This window comes from Pectinophora gossypiella, chromosome 15, assembly GCF_024362695.1.
Source record: "Pectinophora gossypiella chromosome 15, ilPecGoss1.1, whole genome shotgun sequence".
Lineage (NCBI taxonomy): Eukaryota > Metazoa > Arthropoda > Insecta > Lepidoptera > Gelechiidae > Pectinophora > Pectinophora gossypiella.
In genome coordinates this window covers 10,498,163-10,516,552 of record NC_065418.1, presented here as the reverse complement: position 1 = coordinate 10,516,552, position 18,390 = coordinate 10,498,163, and the positions used below count along the sequence as shown (strand labels likewise).

Here is an 18,390-nt window from a genome sequence, read left to right as displayed (position 1 = left end):
AGGCAGTCATGCAATAGGTAGCATTGTTAATCCCTTATTTTATTTTAAGCGACGAAGTGAGGATATTACTGTCATTTGGAACAAACTCCATAAGGCAAAGGCATAAGGCTGACAAAAAATATACTGTGGATATAACGTCATTATGCTATCAAATATCAATGTAGAAAAGCTAATCTGCGTTAGGGCACATTGGGTGTATCGTGTTGGCGAATTCAAGGAAACCGCGACATATGGCTGATGCGTCATATTCGTGCCAAGCCAACGTTCTGCGATATAACTTGTGCATACTTTGATATGTTCATGTTGATGATTTGATGAATATACATAATTCATGTTAATTATCTCAAACACTGTAATGGAAACTCAATTACGTGTTGAATTATCACCGAATAGAGTCGTAGTTTTAACATTGTTCCAAATAGGTATCTCGTTTTCATCGTGTCAATTATAAAACTAAATTGAATGACGCTGCGTTTCATTCAATTTAGTATTTAGTTCAAATAAGTAGGTGACGTCCTTCAATTTACAAGAAAAATTAACAAGGAGATAGAGCCATACATTTTGCTTTACTTAACAACAATTTGCATCCGTAATGACACGGTCGGCGGTCACATTGTGTTAAATTACCAATTCATTATCTAGTGACTAAGGGATTGTGAACAAAATCAGTATAACAGCTAAATTATGGTCGTTGCACTTGCCTACTCGATCGTGAAATTGGACTTAGCCACGCCTTACAATTTCCAATGAGAATCGGGTATTGATAAACAACGTTTTGTATTTAATGAATCGTGGACTGAATTCGGAAGTGTTTTATTTCCGAATGTTTTTGTGAATTTTGCAAATGAGCATTAGGTAAATACAGAACTCTTGCTTGTGTTTGATTGAAAACAAGTTTATTCGCTGACCGTTCTATAATGTCCTATATTTTTCTATGCTACGAAGCTATTCATCACGTCTCAGTTACAATGATAATGTTTGTGAGAAGTCTTGCTGACAACATACGACTTCCTATTATTAAGGTTACCCGATGATATTAGTTGAGACACAACACAATATGCTGTCGCCCACGTACGATCATTCATTTTTATCGCATTTACTATAATGGGCAATACTAGTTACCTACTGTCGACGCTTTTATCGATTTATACTTCAAAGAAAGTAAACTATGGGTATGTTACTCAGATTTGATCGCAAGATTGTATTGCCGCATATAAGATAAAAAAAGATAATATTATGAGACACATCAATGCATCAACACAAAATTTAATTGACTATCCATCAGAGCCTTAGTATTATACGCATATAGACCTTAGAGTAACTTCGAAGAAATGAAACTAATTACGTGTGTTTTCAATGAAGTACGTTAGTACGGTTCGTTTATGTGATTGATGATTTATGCCACTCTGGGCTGCAAATGATGACACTGCTTTAAATAGACAAGCAATTATTCTTACCTTCAAGAGAGACTTCTTTACAGAAACAAATCTATCCAGAACGTTACTTCAACTTACATTACTACTTAATTAATTTTATTAACTCAAATGTTGGATGAATGACACAGTAAATATAATTCAAAGTAAACATTCGGCAAATCTCTAAAAGCCAATGCTTATAATAAAGTATAAATTTTATTGTTATAATAATTTCATTGCGTGGGAATGCTCGGGGCTAGACCACCTGCTGACGTGTTAATAACAAATCAACACGGACTTTCTAATGGAAGATTGCTTTATAAACAGGACTAGTTCAGATCGAAGAGGTCAATGGCTCCGAAGAATTGAAAATGCTTGTTTCATTAAACAACTTGTAATCACCCTCATGTGCTGACAGGCATAAGTTGTAATAATCGTTTCTTATTAACAAGTTCACCCAGGTAGAACATAAGGGTAATTATTGCCAGCGCCTATGTGGGCTATGTGGGTAGTTACTAGTTGCGAATCACAGGTCGCGGTCATTCACCCCCATCCCGCGTGGGTGTTGCAGCCAAGATGTCCGATTATAGAAACGTCCAATATTCTTGCGATGTTGTCGCGCAAAAAAATGACATCAACGTTGCAGAATAAAAAGGAAGTTAATGAACAGGAAGTCGAATTGAGGAATCATACTTTCCTCCATTTCTTTATGAATTAATTTATGCATTATTGTTTGATGTAAGATTGACATTGGTGCTAATTCCTGTAAATACCATCTAATTTTATTTTAGGTTATATCTGTCATTTTCTTATCCGCCGAAAAGGAAAGGGACGGGTAATCGACAAGCATAAAATTTATGGAACACACGTCAATTTTAAGCACAAATCTAAAACAACCGTCTAAAAATTCGCCCGGGTTATTCATTTATTTACTCATTCTTCCTAAAATTAAGAGCTGTCAATCATCTGTCCCTTTCCTTTTCGGCGGATAAGAAAATGACAGGTATAACTTAAAGTAAAATTAAGAGATGTCTGCAGGAATCGGGGCCATTATCGCTATATAACGTGTGAGTTACATCTCGTGGAGATTTTAAAATACGATTTCATTGTTTCCACATCGACTTCCACATTATTATACCACATCGCCAATGTGCCATCGTGGAGATGTGAGCAATAGTTTTTATTTCTTAGGCTTACGCGACTTGTCGCGGCGCTATCACAATATATAGCGAAATCGGGACCTTTCCTCCCTGCTTCTTATTACACCGCCTTGAACCGTCCCGAGAAATCGTGTTGTAACAGAGCCGTCAATCAGGATTGCGGTTTGTTGAGTTCCATTACACGACTAACATGTCATTGTAAAAATGAGGAAGGTAATTAGACCTGCGTCGGAAGGAAAGTAGATGCAAAGTGTTACCCGTGCCAAAGAGCTGGTACCGTATGCTAATTGTAGCCGTCCACAGACGGTATGCAAATGCACCGTAAATGTAGGGCACTTCCGACGGAAGAGCTGATAAACTTGCAAATTGTGACACTTTTGATAATTAGATACAAGCGTTTTGCATAAATTTTGCTTGACTCTAAGTACAATGTTTATATTTTTGTTCATAGTATGTAAAATCTTTATTACCTCTACAAAATACATACATGATTGCAGTCGAATAAACACCCTATAACGTACAAATTACGTAGATAGTTAGATACACAAATTGTGCACTGGGTGCCTTGCCGCCAGGTAAGTATAATAATTGTTCTAGCAAACGGAAAAAAAATAGAAAGAAAGAAAGAAAAAGAAATGAAAAAATAAAATTAAAAAAAGTAAAATAATAATTAAATTAGTGGATCAAAATTAAGCACTAAACGATTGCCAATTTGCCAAAGATGTGACTTGTATGTACAGTGAATGTAGACTCCCGCAGAGTCTCGAATAGGAATGCAAATAAGTCTATATTTAACTCATACTCGATCAATATCTTATCTTCGCCTAATGTTAACGCGACATGCAATGAAATAACGCCTCGGGCGATACACATCTCATTCAAATACCAACAGTGTTAACCAATTATTTCCAATTAACGATTTAGAAAGCCGCCTTTCAGGAAGGCCACATCGATTATGCCAAATCTAACTTGATCAAAGCACGCAATTTTGTTTCAGGTATCATAACAATTTAAACTGATACCACCGATAAATGGATATGTTGCCGAGTTGCGGTTATGAAATCAGTTTCGAGCACGCCAAGTACATGCGAGTAAGGTCATAGGTTAGTTACACATGCAATGCGGTTGTTACAGGTTCTTTAACGATATTTTCTAAATCTAGAGCTACCGAAATATAGCTGTAATTTATCGACCTCGAGTAACTTTCTTTTTCGCAAGATTAGAAGCGAAAAATTAGAAAGACAATAAGTGTCTTGAGAAATGTTGGATAACTAGTAATTCATATTCCAAAACAGTTGCTCCGACGGACGTGCGTCGTGTGCCGCAGATAATGTAAGATTCGCCGTGAATATTAAGCGTGAAGGAGAATTTAAATTGATTATTCTTATGAACATCTAAGCTGTATTGATAGTCAGTTTCAGTTATGGTGAAAAGTGAAATGACCCAGACATGACTACAACTCGTTGTTGTGTATCAATAAAAAAATGAACATTAAAATAATAATAATATTATATAATAATTGAGTATTGACAATACTGTTAACTATATTCCACTTTACAAAGACAAACTTATCATTTGAATGACAGATCAATTTTGGCAATGGTCGCTCTGCAGCGGAACTAACACGGCTGGACTGAATGACAATGAAGACGATTGCAATCGACAAACAATTAGTCATTATTGACCACAATTTTATGTCATGTAAATGTGGTTAAGTGAAACTAACCACGTACTACCTCGAGGAACAAAATAAGGGGGTTAAAATTACCCTCATTTGGTTACAGACGCCATATGGTGGATATTGAAGTGTTCAATATTGGGCAAGGTGCGTTGCCAGTTTAAAGCAAGGTGGGACGACATCTGCGCTCGCGCAGCGGGCGAATCACGACGGAATCAATGCAAGCACCTGTCGTATTCATATTTTAAAAGATTTTAAAAGTTGTCAGTTAATACTTTCTTAGACAACAAACTGTTTTTATTTTCAGTTTATTGAACCGCGAGAAATGGTTTATGTTAATTGAATCCAATCAAAAACATAAATTTAAAATGACAGCCAAGTTCAATATTATGTTAAATGCCTTGGTTGTCGACATCAACGACAAAAGAAGTGAGATCTAAATGGGTGCCAAGTTCAATGGTCAGTCCTGAAATTTATTTATAAGTATCAGTATAACATATCATATCTTCTTATAACATAAGATAAGGTATTGTAGCCTAAGGTCTGTCTTGGCTAGTTTTTATAAACCTAGCAACGAATTATTATGTTCGATCGCTAGTTTCTACCAACAATCCAAATTTTATAAAAACTAGCCAAGACAGACCTTAGGCTACAATACCTTATCTTATGCTATAAGAAGATATGATATGTTATACTGATACTTATAAATAAATTTCAGGACTGACCATTGAACTTGGCACCCATTTAGATCTCACTTCTTTTGTCGTTGATGTCGACAACCAAGGCATTTAACATAATATTGAACTTGGCTGTCATTTTACATTTATGTTTTTGATTGGATATCATTGCTTTTTGTAGGTAAGTACATATCCTCGTAACGCCGTGGGTCCTTTTAAAAAGACAAATTCAAAACTAAAAGTACTTAGTGCTCTGCCTACCCCGATAGGGCATATAGGCGTGATTATATGTTATGTTATGTTAAGTTAATCCACATACCTACCACATAAAGACCCGCTGTCATGAGTTTTGATTACTTACTGATTCTGAGTTGTAAGAATTTACATCTATAGTTAGGTTCAGGCACTAATTAGGTATTTATGTTAAGCGTTCATAATAGAATCTAACTATTTAAAAATTGCCAGTTTTTTTTATTTTTTCCTATGTATTCATCTAATTACCTATCTGCATACCAAATTTTAACTCTCTAGGTCATCTGGAACTGGGTTAGAATTTTGATCTATACGTAGGTCAGTCAGTCAGTCAATGATAAAAATTAGGATTTTTGGACATTAATATCTAAATAACCGTTTGAGATAAGCTTATGAAATTTAGAACACATTATGTATCTCGCAAGTCTCAATATATGAGCCAAATTTGATGCGTTTATGTGAAATAGTTTTTGATTTATGAGGGGGTCAAAAGTGGCTCCAAATGGTTCGTGTAATATTACACACGGTGCGGCTCGCCAGTTCTGTTTCTTGAACTTGGCTTGACACGCGACCGCGTGTCTAGATAAATTATGCAATTCATTACAATTAATAGGTACGTATTATCAAAAGCATAAAATACGAGATGAAAGAGATCTTCCTTTTTATGTTTTATGAGCAGTTCGCTTGCAACGTCGCAGCCGTAATGAGCAGAGAGAGTATGATTTGAATATTTTGAACTTGTGTGTATTATAACATTACATCATTGTGACATAAATGTAGCTTGTTTACCAACCCATTTACAAAAGTAGGTATCAGTTACAAAATAGGATGTCCCCTTCAGCTGTTCGCAAATTGTTCCCCTTTAAAATTAATGTGTTTCCCCGAGACATCCTGGCATTTGGGTCATCTGGACCAACTCCAAAAAGAATGTTTGACACGTGAACGAATACATAATGTTTATTAAACGAATTCTGAAACCAAGATCAAAGAAGTACATCAGAAAAACGGCAGCATCTCACATAAATACATTGAATACATATTCTTTAAAAGCAATAATGTGGAAGATAATGACATAGAAAACATCATGCAAACAAAGCAGTTGAAAGTACTTGAAAGCAAAAAGTAAAAACAATGTATATAATTAACATTATTGGTCTCCCATAACACTACACAGTGAAGATTGTAGAGAAAATAAAAAGCTTTTTATCGTCACAACTCACAACAGCAACACAATGAGACATGAGATACTTTTGCCATTTTTATGATAACCTCTGGGAATGAAACATAGAAGCAAGTGACTACACTTGCAGTGTTATGAGCTTTCCAACGGTGCTTTTAAGGTAAGACTACCGCTGCAGTGCTTTCCTCAGACGTAGGTAATATACTTAGAGAACCTTGTAAGGTTTTAATAGGAATTGTGTACACACACGCATGATTAAATAATTAATCAAATTAATTATATTTGCATAGGTTTTATGCAATTCATTACAATTAATAGGTACGTATTATTCATAGATCCAATCAAACATTATTCAAGATGCAACATTGAATTTGGTGAATTTATTTAGGCAAAGAGAACATCGATGAGGAGAACATATCAGTATTTTTTTTAAGACGATAGGTACTTGACACGAATGCGTCGTAAACAGTCGCGATCGCATGTTATATTTGTCTATCAATTTGGTACGGCTGGAAACAAAGAGGGCTGGGGGCAGGGCCGGGGTGCGATGCGTCATCGCAACCACCCTCCAGAACGCTCCCCCTGCACACCCTCGACTGGCGATCGATCCACTGTCCACCAACGCCATGCGCAAAGCCCGCCCTTTTTGTTTATTTCGTCTTTTTTTATTTTACAGCTTTAAAAACCTTTCTTATCTTTCGCAAGGATATTTTTTACCAGATTTGTTTGTATTGCGCTTATCTAGGTGTCAAAGAATATTAACAAATTTGAAGATGACTCAATGATGATATCATTATCTTATGCTCTAATTATTCGAAAAACAGCATTTATTGTGTGCTAACACTTACTGGCACTCGTTCATGATTTCCTCCTGCGAGCGAACCTGCACCGGCGCTAACTTCTCCACGCTCTCCTCGTAGTTGCCGAAGCACTTTGTGATCTTCTCGTCGAAGGTGTTCACCAGATCCTCCAGCGAGCCGGAGAAAGTCTCCGTGAAGTTATCGCCCTCACCATTTTGCATATTGTCCTGTTTACACTTCACCGGTTTTGGCTCATCGTTATCGTTTATTTTATTGGAATCAGTTTTCATTTTGATCATTTCACTTTTGAGATTGTTTATGTTGTTAAGATGTATGTCATTGCCGTTAATGGTCTTTTGCGGGTAGTCGGCGGTGGAGAAGCAGTCGTCAGCTTCTTCGATTTGCGCGAGCGGCGCCTCGAACTGGAGCTCGGCCATCCTGCCAGTCGCCTCTCGCATGACCGTACGTCCGTTCGCGACGTTTGCCGCGCGAGTACTGCCGCCCTCTGCCGGACTGCGATTTGCGACGTATCGCACCAAGTTCGAAGCGATAGCTAGTCGGCAAATCTAATCTACATTCTATATTTTAGGTACTATACCGTGCTAATTTATCAAAGCAAGTTATAAACGTGTGCCGAAACTGCCGAAACCCTGGCGCCTAGTTAAGTACCTGTATACGCTTTTATAACATTATATATGGTAGTACTTATACCACCTACTTACTGCATTTTACTAGTTAATTGAAGCTATCTGAAGCCTTGCATTAATTATACATACTACCTACAGTCGCATGATGTTCCCAATGGTAAATTGCCTTGCAGAAAGTATTTACAGGTATTAGCCTTCTTTGAGGATCCTCGTCGTCTAAGAAGGTAAGTATACCTACTTATAAAGCCTTAAGTACAAATTTAAAATAACAAACATCATGGTAGGTACTTCCCACTGAAAAAGTACATTATTATAAATAATTTTAAGTACTTACCCACTATGATAAACCAACAATTATGTAAATGATAATTAAATTGTAATCAATAATGAAAAGAAAACAATAAGATTCGCTAAATCTCGCGCCCAAATATTATAGAATTGATGGATTTAAAAAAAATTAACAACTTTTACTTTGTTGCCATTTAATCGATAAAATAAATCAAGAAACAATCGAAAGGCGTCAGAAATACCAAGCAAAGTAAAATTATAAATCTATTAAATACTAAAAATATTGTGTATGTTTTGAAAGGTAAAATAAGGAACATTATATTATATATTTATTTATGCTCATTGACTATTACTAAATAAACAGAGATGTTTATTATTTTATAATAGTATACTGTTAGGTGTTTTTTCACTGTAGCAATCCATGTAATAGAATGTCAAATGTGTCAAACTTTTATAGGGATGTCAGAACTGACTCAGAATTGACTCATTGATACTAGATTTAAGTGATACACTTTCGCTCATTGGGCTCAGTTGCACTATTATTTGTAAAACAGCTTGAAGATTTCAAACAACACAAGTACATTGCTTATATTTATTACATAACATACCATAAATAGCCTATATACGTCCTACAGCTGGGCACAGGCCATCTCTGAATCAACCGGAGGGGTATGGACATAGAGATAGGAAATTATATGGAGGCGCCCTGTTCTACTATATAAACATCATCTTATACAAATATGAGTAGTTTATGAAACAGGTCGTCAATAATCGTTTTGTCTCTTTTTTACTAGTACAAAATTTCATTTGGTAAAAGAGATAAATATATATTTGTTATTTCTAGTTATGGCAACATTTTGTGATGACGTCACAGCAGCTGTAGGTGCGTGCCATTTTTCGCCATTTTATGCGCTGTGTTTTGTGGTACTTCTGCTGTCAAGTAGCTGTTTATGAGATCGTATTTTGTGTTTTGCGGATAAATTACGAGGATTTGATTTGCTAAATCGAAGTTGAAGTTGAAAAAAGTGTTATTCAACATGTCCGTGTATTGTATTGTACAGTGTGGTGCCAGAAAGGACAGAAATCAACCGTATTTGCCACTTCATAGGTTAGTACCCCGTATTCATTGAATAATACAAACAATCCTATAGATTTTGATGTTACAACGCAACTGAGCCATGAATTTGTATTAAACCTTTATATATTTTGAGTAATTGTCATACTACAAACCGTATTTTTCTTTGTTTTCCAATATCTTTATTCGTCATAGTCAAATTAGTGTTGCGCCAATAATACTGGCTAAGAATACTAGTTATTGTTTTTACGTTAACAGGTTTCCAAGAAATAAAAGCTTGAGAAGACGATGGTTAGAGAGAGGCTGTTGGTGTTTAAATTTATATTTAAATTTCAGCCTAGCTTGCATCATCTCACTACTGGCTAGATAGATAACATATTTGTATCATGTTATCACAACATGTTTATACTATCTATCATTCAACTACATATTATTATGTACTTAATATACTTAGTCTGTAACTATTATATGTCGAAACAATTATGAGTTGTACAAATTTTATATAAATAAATGAATGTTATCTTTCATTTCAGGCCATCTTTCAATCCAAAATTGTCGACTGGATTTACTGAAACAGGTGATATTGGAAAACTAATCCACAGCTGCAACGTCGTCTGTGCTGCCATTGCCCGTACGTCTCTCTCATAAGTCAGTACATGAAAAGGTATTTATCAAATAATTTTATATTTTTAACATGATATAGTATAATTCAACCAGGTACACAATGCACTTAAATCAGATATATTTTAGTACATACACTGTTTTAACATTATTATTAAACTTTATTTCAGTCTGTTCAAGAAGACGCGATGAAAAAATTAAAAGATAGCCAATTTGAAGAATATTATGGAAGATCTGCAGAATAAAAATCAAATAATAAAGGGCAAAGTGTATTGATGGAAGAATTGGCAGGACCTCAAGACTTTTTGAAAAGGCAGGTAAACAAATTTCAAGGTTTACCTTTGCCAAAGAAGTATTCCCAAGAAATAAGAAAGTTTGCTTTAACTTTACATTTTCTTTCTCCGAAAGCGTATAATAATTATATGCAATGGTATCACAAAGACAATTTCTAAACAAATTGACACTGTTTAGATTTGTATTTATTGTAAATATAATGTAGTTACATAATAAATAATGTGTGAAATGAATACTTACTAATAAACAGATTTACGTTATAATTTATGTTTCATTATACACTCCAGGTGGATTCGAATTGTGCGCAATAAAGAATGTAATCAATGTTATAGAGTTGTTAAGGAAACTACTTAAATAAATCTTGACTAAACCCTTTACAAATACAAATATACTTTTTCTACTCCTCTACTTTAATCTGGCATTTAAATAACCAAAAAGTCTAATATAAGTACATACATAATTAAACTCTTTGAAAAAGTGTACGCTCTATGGCCTATAAAAGCATTGTTTACAAAGTGTAACTGTACTATAATGTCGCCAAAAAAGCATTGTTGTTGTTTTTTTTTTTTTTGACCTGGAAACTGGCACCTTTACTTTGTTTGGTGCCATAGATATACTATAAAAAAAAAGTATACATTTGCCGCCATTTTCCCGCGCGTTGGAAAATAAATTGGAAAATATTTGTGTTTCGTTTCAAAACACTAAAAAGTATAAAATAAAAAGGAAAAATGACGTCGTCGTAGAAAAAGTATTGTATGCAACGTTGTATAACTAGGTCAAAAAATGCTCGTGGCGTCTCTTATTGCGATGTTCGCCAAGGCTCACATCGCAACTCACGCCACTCGCATTTTTTGACCCTTCTTATACAACTGTTGCATAAAATACTATTATTGCACACAACATACCAAAAAGAACAAGTTTTACACAAAACATACACGAAAAATTTGCGAAAAATACAGTACACCACCTAATTACCCTTTACCTTCCCTTTCTGTTCTCTTATGAATACTTATTATTATAATGCTATACCTATTATTGGTCAGCAAAAATTTAGTATCGATCGCCATAGACTCGCAAAGAAGAAGATGCTATACCTAGTAGGTACGAGTATGGTAATCCTAGTATTGAAACAGCTTGCAGCCCTAGTAAAGGCCGCCATTTTATGCGACGAAGTGGCACGTTTTTTTTGTAGGTATTTCCAGTCCATACTCTTATATATGTCTATGGGTATGGAGCATACTCCACCACGCTGCTCCAATGCAAGATCAGTGCGGGTCCAATGCTAAAGTTGTTATTAAAAAAAACATTACTGTTGACTGAATGTACTGACTTGAGTCATGTTCTTATACCAAGGAGTCATGCACGTCATCAAAACAAAAATCATTCGTTTTAATCACTTCACTATTCACCAAAATTTGACGTGTTGTGGGTTGAAAAATGGAAATCGCCTGATAGTCATGAATAACTTTCAGCAGTATAGTTTTGGCTAGCAAAATCGTTATGTATAATATTATGCGACGAAATGTCGACATTACGACAATCAATACAGTGATACGATGCTACAGGTAAGCCTAGATCTTTTGACATGTCATATTTGTATCTATCAGTTTATTTGTAAATTTTGCTGCGTATTTTGTTTCAGTTTGTGCAGAAAATCTCATTACGAAATTCTCAGGCTACGAAAAAACTGTTCCGACAAGGAAATTAAAGAAGCGTTTATAAAGTTGAGCAAGGAAGTAAGTCATCTGTGTATGTTATCTATCATATCAATAACAAGTAGGTAATCGTCTCTATTTTCGTATGATCTCTCACACGTCACAAACACTTCCTCGTTCGTACAGACGGTGGTCTCCTGTACCACAGTGCTTTCTAGGCTATCAATTATATACCTACTTACTAATTTAATTTGTCTTGTTTTCACAAGTAGGTTGGTAATCCTTTAATGTAGTTATTGATAGAATTTTTAAACTTTGAAATAGAAATAGAAATAGAAATACTCTTTATTTGCTTTTGAAAAGGGTACATTAATAGATGGATGCTCATAAAAGTCTCAATCAAAGTCTTGGTTTAATAATATAGCTTAGATACATTGCTGTATTATAAACAGGAAAATAAATATCTTTAAAAACTGTTGTTCGAGGGCTCTTTTCATTTAAATATTTAATTTAGAGGTGGATTTTAAAGCGTATTTCTCTTGGTACTGTAAATTGTTTTACCTACTAGGTCATTAATTTAAGAGCCTATGAGAGGAGACCCTATAATCTATTTATTTATTAACTTTTCGGATAACCAACAGCTACTTTAAACATTATAGTACATATAAAAATATATAGGATACAGAAGAGCCAATTATAGGTTTCCACAAATAAACATAATATAATTCAGTCTGACAGCAATAATTGTACAATACTATACTAAAAATAAATAAGTTAAACAAGCTAGACACTAAACTTATTAAAAACAAATGTTACAAATAGATTAACAATTCGCTAACCCGATTCGGAGTAAAACTTACTAAAACATAATAATACTGTGCAAAAATAAAACTAAAGAAAAAAGGCTACAATAACAGCAAAAAGCCTAAGATTCACATTATGACATCCCCAATCAACACTATTTCGCCAATTTAATCTAATAACATTCTCCATGTTACTTTTTTAGGGAACCATAGGACAGTGGTTTCCACCCGGCAGTACTCTGACGCAAGCGGGATGGCGTTCAGAGTAGTGTATTATAAATTAATTCACATTGTTTTATTCAATCGATCATATCTGCTATGTCATTTTAATGTAAGATTTGAAAGTGTATGTGCAGGCTGATTCCTTGTCACCATTATGGTTCAGCATATTCTATCCAAGGACTGTATCAATAGTGTATGCAAGTCTTTCACTGTAGCTTTACCCACCTCTGTAGTGATTACGGGTGTGTGTCTATGGATGTATGGGAGTGTGAGTTATGTATTTGCTTATTTCTGTAATTTCAGTATCATCCAGACAAAAATAAGGATGTAAATGCCCAACAGCAATTTGTGCAGATAGTGGAGGCATATAGCGTACTAGGTAAACCAGGTAGCCGGGCCCGTTACGACAGCACTATTGAAGTGTACACCAATCCTCGATATTACAGGAGTTATGATAGTATGTACAAGTAAGTAGTCTCATAAATACTAATAAATAAATAGTTGATTGCATTCCAATGCCAGTAAGGAGGTAAATATTTTTATAAATGAGTTTTATAGTTCTTTCATGTATTGTAGTTGTGAGCCACTTTGATCAAAGATATTCATCATATTTCTGAATTTTTTGATAATAAAATTCATAAAGTGATGTGCAATTTCCGGAATGTTCCCAAAGTGGGAATATTACCATACCCTCTTTAATAGTAAAGACACTGGCTGCTTTTCTTTATCAAATTGTTCTTTCTTATACTCAGGTCTTATCTGTCTATAGGTAATAAAGCTCTTTTTAAGGTTCTTTTTTTTAGTTCTTTTTTTTGAGTTTTGCGCCTTTTTACTGCAGAGAACTTTCCCAAAGTGGGAACATTCCCGGGAAAGGCCCTGTAGTTATTATTTTTATTAATTTTAAAGTACCTAATTAACCTTACAATACCTTAATCTAACTAAATCCTGTTCTCATAACTCACACAATGAATATCAATTGTTTTAAGTCATCCCGTGATCATGGCACTTGCAACAGTGTCGAAGTATCGGGAGTCTCATATCCCTACTTTAAACGCGGTAAGAACCCGTTATTATGTGTTTTAATTATCAAAGGATTTAATTATGAACTTTCACTTCGTCCCCGTTTCAGCAACATAAGGAACAGCCCGCCATACAGTAATTACTCGTACGAGACGTACAGCAAGGCGCGCCCGCGGCAAGACAAAGCTGAGGCCAAATCGAGCGCGTACGCAGCGCGCGGTTTGAAGAAGATACCCAACTACGTGCTTGTGTTACTGTGCTTCGGGATCGCTTTTGTGGGAACCATGTTGCAAGCTTTTGTTATCAGGTAATTATATAGATACGTTTTTGTCTGGGCCTGTTTAATAGAGCGATTTAGCTTTGTACCAGTAATAGCTCAAGGGTGCATAGGTTTTTTTGAAAAGAGAACTTGCCGAGTAGACAAATCACAGCATACGAAGGAGCGAGAGAAACTCTCTGTTGTTCTCCCCTTCGCGGTGTCTGATCGATTTAGGCCTAACTCCGCTCGGCTTATGGAAAGTCACTAGAAAAATGTAGGTGTCCCACCATGATTGGATAAAAGCTGATTTTACACAATCTTATGTAGTCAATCTAACCATATAGATTTTTCGAAATATAGGGTGAAGTCAGGATAGATTGTGAAATCGAGATACCAATAAAACAAGGCCGTTTTAGGCGTAAACTCCGTCTACTGATCCCGTCGGCGGGGTCGTCACATTCACCGTATATCCCTAACGACCGCTACGAGCCACCCGACACTCCCGACGCACCGGACCCTGACGACGCGGGATCCATTAGGCATGTTGTCCTTAATTTATTATAGGTATAGGCACGGATGTTGAGCGTTGAGTGATGGGATAATCTCTCGTCACAGTGTCGGCGTGACGGGGCGTAAGCGTGACGCCATCGCTAGCGCGGCGCTAGTGGTTGTACTTAAATACGTCACGTCACATTGCGGGCGCTTGTCGCGCTGGGCTTGGCGCCGGCAATGTGGCGAGAGCTAGACGGACGGGACGAGAGTCTAAATGTCCAAACAGTCCAAGTGAAGACCTATGCTCATTATCCGTACCTGTACCTATACCGGATGAGGTTCCTCAACGTTCCCTCAACTTATTCGGCCAAGACATCACTAATTTAAGAGCCACGCTCTTGTCGGTGTAGCATTCTCCATGCTACTTTTTAGGGAACAATAGAGCAGTGGTTTCCCTCTTGCCTTCAACCCCGCAGTACTCTGACGCGAGTGGGATTCGGCCAAGTAGCAAATGCAAAAAAACTTATTTCACGCATTTCATATGTATAGTTCGGCTCAATCGTTCGAAGTTCTGGACAAACTTCCACCCATTTTAGGGAACTGGAGGGTTAGAAAGAGACAAAAAGAAGCCTATGTCACTCTCCATCCCTTAAACTATCTCCACTTAAAAAAACATGTCAATTCATCGTTCCGTTTTGCCGTGAAACACGGACAAACAAACAGACAGACACACACATAAACTTTCCCATTTATAATATTAGTATGGATCTTTAAGTGAAATAAGTTCGAATACTTACGCAAAATTGTTAAGTGTTAATTCGTGGCAGCAAGAGCTTGCCTTAGCCATGTTATTTAGAAGGATCAGTTTCTGGACGTGTTCCAGGGAACTGTACGTTGTGCATAAAAGGCAAGCCATCGAGAGGAGCAAGTATCTGGCGGAGGAACTGGACAAGGTGCGCGCGGCTGCCGACGGCAATTCCAATGAGGTAAAGACATACATACACTTACATAATATAAACTTACAGGCTCGGCAGAGCCAGGCTAGGCAGAGTCTACCAGTAATCAAAAGACAATTTAAGAAGGATTTTTGGTGAGCCGTATCGCCGTCTAATGGTCGAGCCAACTGTGATAGTGAAAACTGCACTTTAGGTAATTTAATAACTCGGGTTCGAATCGGCGTTCCCCGTTTGAGAAGCAAGCCAACCTCGGGACCACAGTGACTGCACTCGTGAACTTACATAATATAAACTTAAAGGGTGGGAAGAGCACAAGTAATCAACAATTTTTCTTTTTCTATCGTGTGGGTTGTGAGGTGAATTACCAACCTCATCAACCCTGGTGTGAGGGTTATTATTGAGCCGCCAAAGACCCCTGCCAAGGCCCATGTAACGACTACTTACTTCAGTAAGTAGTAACCGGGACCAACGGCTTAACGTGCCTTCCGAAGCACGGATCATCTTACTTTTTGGAAAATCAGGTGATCAGTCTATAATGTCCTAACCAAACTAGGGATCACAAAGTGATTTTTGTGATGTGTACCCACCGGGATTCGGTTCTGGGACCTCCGGATCGTGAGCCCAACGCTGAACTACTGGACCACGGAGGCCGTCAACAAACAATTTAAGATGCATATGACACCATGGACACATGACATGGGACTTAGACATAGCTGGCGAGGAATGGGTGTGTATAGGTACGGTCACGAGTACTAATATATGAAAATGAAATGAAAAATGTTTTTATTACCAGAAAACAATACAAATGAGGCACATAAAATAGGATGAGTACTTATATTAAAAATATATCCAAATGAACAGAGGTTCCCAAACTAGGCGGAGCCTGTATCTTGGGAAACCTTAAAAAATGGGTACATGTGATATTGGCGCATAGTTTGCCAAAGGAAACTTAAAATTAAACTTACATCTAAGTATTAGAGCGAAGGGTGTGTGTTAAGTAGCAATATGAATGTGTGAGTATACGAGTTTAGTGTATGCGAGTGTAATAGTAGAAGTAATCATAACAATAATAAGTCTGTATCAAAATAAGTGCATATGTATTTATGTATGTGAGAGTGTATGTGTGGGGGTCAGAGTTAGAATAATTTTATGTGTGTGAGGGTGTACGTATTTCCTATTTATGTATGTGAATATAAGTATGTGTGGGTGTAAGGGTGAGTTTGTATGAACGAGTATGTTACGCGAGTATTTTTAAATACATTTTGATACCATGTCACATTACCTATTTTGACAAATTGACCCGTAAGTCATATTAAATGTCAAATATGTTAGTGCGACAGGGTTCTAAAGTGGGTATATGATATTGCTCATGACTGTACTACACTCTACCTACCCCTTCGGGGATACAGGCGTGATGGTATGTTATGTCGAACCATTATGGTGACAGGTAAAATCAACTAATAAAAGATATCTACTTGAGCTTTTGAACAGCAGTTATAGCAATACCCGAAAGAAATTACATATACAGGGTGTTAGTGACATCGTAACGAAAATCTTTGAGGGATGATTCAGACCATGATTCTTAGTTGATGTCAAGTGGAAATTTCCGTCGCAAAATCATGGAACTGAAATTAGTCAATTAAAAAAAAAAAACGCTAAAATGTTCATGAATTTTCCGACAGAAAATTCCAGTTGATATCAACTCAGAATCACGGTCTGAATCATCCCCCTCAGTATAAAACTCGCAATAGTTGTACTTGTATACTCATGTTGATTTTGTACATTGACGACGTCCTTGTAGGTGCGAATGATGATCATTTTGTTTTTCAGATGCAAACACGCATAATCCTCGAGAAAATCGTTGGTTCTGCCAACCCGACGATAGCCACAGCGTCGCTTGGTCAAGCCTTGGCCACAGAGAAAAAGTGATTTTCAATTTAGTCGCATAATATTATGAGAGTCTTAATTATGAGACGTAATTTGTATATAATTAGTAGAATTTCTGAAACTGTTGTGATAATAATTTGAAGTAGTAAGTTATTATATAGTATATTTTGTGTCCTTTTGACGATTGTAATTAGTTGAGTAGTAGTCAAAGTACATAATATTTATTTTTGATAACTACCTCATTGCTTGTTGTGTTGTAATTATGTACAGTTTTAAATTGAGAATAATTATAATAAAAATATTGTAAACAGAACTTAGGAAATTTTATTAGGCGCTGACATTTTCACTCTTAGAATTATTATCTGGTAAGTGCTTTTTTATACTTTATTTAAATGTAGTTTGATATAACTTATCATTTTAAAATAGATGTCATTTGACTGTGGGTATTATAAGGTTTTTAAATCTAAATAAGAATGTTCCAAATTTAAATTTAAAATTGAAAACTTCTGTCTTTTGTTTTACAAAAATTCAGAAGTGTTACGATTCTTTTTTGATGAGTAAGTACAGTCATGAGCAATATAATGTACCCACTTTAGCACTCTGTCGCACTAACATATTTGACATTTAGTGAGACTTATAGTTCAATTTGTCAAAAAAGTTAATGTGACATGGTACCAAAGTGTATACATATTAATGCTCGTGACCGTACCCTTTTAAATAAGTATTTTCTTTTTCATTCACAGGGAGAGCCCAAAAGAATCAATCCTGCCAGATTTAGGTTTGACCGACGTCGCCAACTCATGGCTGGGCCCTGAACACCCGCAACAGGTGACGTTAAACGATGTTATTAGGAAACTAAGGATGTTCTATTATTATTACCGCGATTAATGTACAGCGACAAGGGTCTTCCGGCACGTGGCCATAATCGGAACTAACACTGCATCCTTTGGAAACGTCATTTTTGACAGTTGTTATAAATGGAGAATGTATGGAGACGGTGCACTCCAGC

The 18,390-nt window shown here is 36.1% G+C and overlaps 2 protein-coding genes across 4 annotated transcripts in view; one reads left to right on the top strand and one right to left on the bottom strand.

Annotated features, from left to right (window-relative positions):
- The window catches only part of LOC126373334 (fasciculation and elongation protein zeta-2), a 54,721-nt gene extending 47,051 nt beyond the window's left edge, over positions 1-7,670 (bottom strand). The window contains exon 1 of the mRNA XM_050019464.1: positions 7,211-7,670. Coding sequence (XP_049875421.1) covers positions 7,211-7,620 — 410 coding nt within the window. The 5' untranslated portion in view covers positions 7,621-7,670. The remainder of the gene's footprint in view (positions 1-7,210) is intronic.
- Positions 7,671-11,468: 3,798 nt separating this feature from the next.
- Positions 11,469-17,694, top strand: LOC126373356 (dnaJ-like protein 60). 3 transcript variants are annotated; one of them, XM_050019498.1, is made up of 7 exons: positions 11,469-11,652; positions 11,730-11,823; positions 13,071-13,234; positions 13,897-14,094; positions 14,463-14,585; positions 15,446-15,524; positions 17,325-17,694. In XM_050019498.1, exons 1-7 carry the CDS (start codon positions 11,588-11,590, stop codon positions 17,421-17,423), a joined length of 822 nt encoding a protein of 273 aa, XP_049875455.1. In that variant the 5' UTR covers positions 11,469-11,587; the 3' UTR covers positions 17,424-17,694. The 3 variants fall into 3 exon arrangements, with proteins under 3 accessions (XP_049875455.1, XP_049875458.1, XP_049875456.1); XM_050019501.1 differs by lacking the exon at positions 14,463-14,585 and having other exon boundaries at positions 11,470-11,652; XM_050019499.1 differs by lacking the exon at positions 14,463-14,585 and having other exon boundaries at positions 11,471-11,652; positions 15,422-15,524.
- The last annotated feature ends 696 nt before the right edge of the window (positions 17,695-18,390 follow it).

Coding starts and splice junctions, on each gene's coding strand:
- LOC126373356 (XM_050019498.1), top strand. CDS start 11,588: ATGTATAATATTATGCGACGAAATGTCGACATTACGACAATCAATACA. Junction 11,824..13,070: donor TTATAAAGTTGAGCAAGGAA/GTAAGTCATCTG, acceptor CTGTAATTTCAG/TATCATCCAGACAAAAATAA. Junction 14,586..15,445: donor GACGACGCGGGATCCATTAG/GCATGTTGTCCT, acceptor TGTGCATAAAAG/GCAAGCCATCGAGAGGAGCA.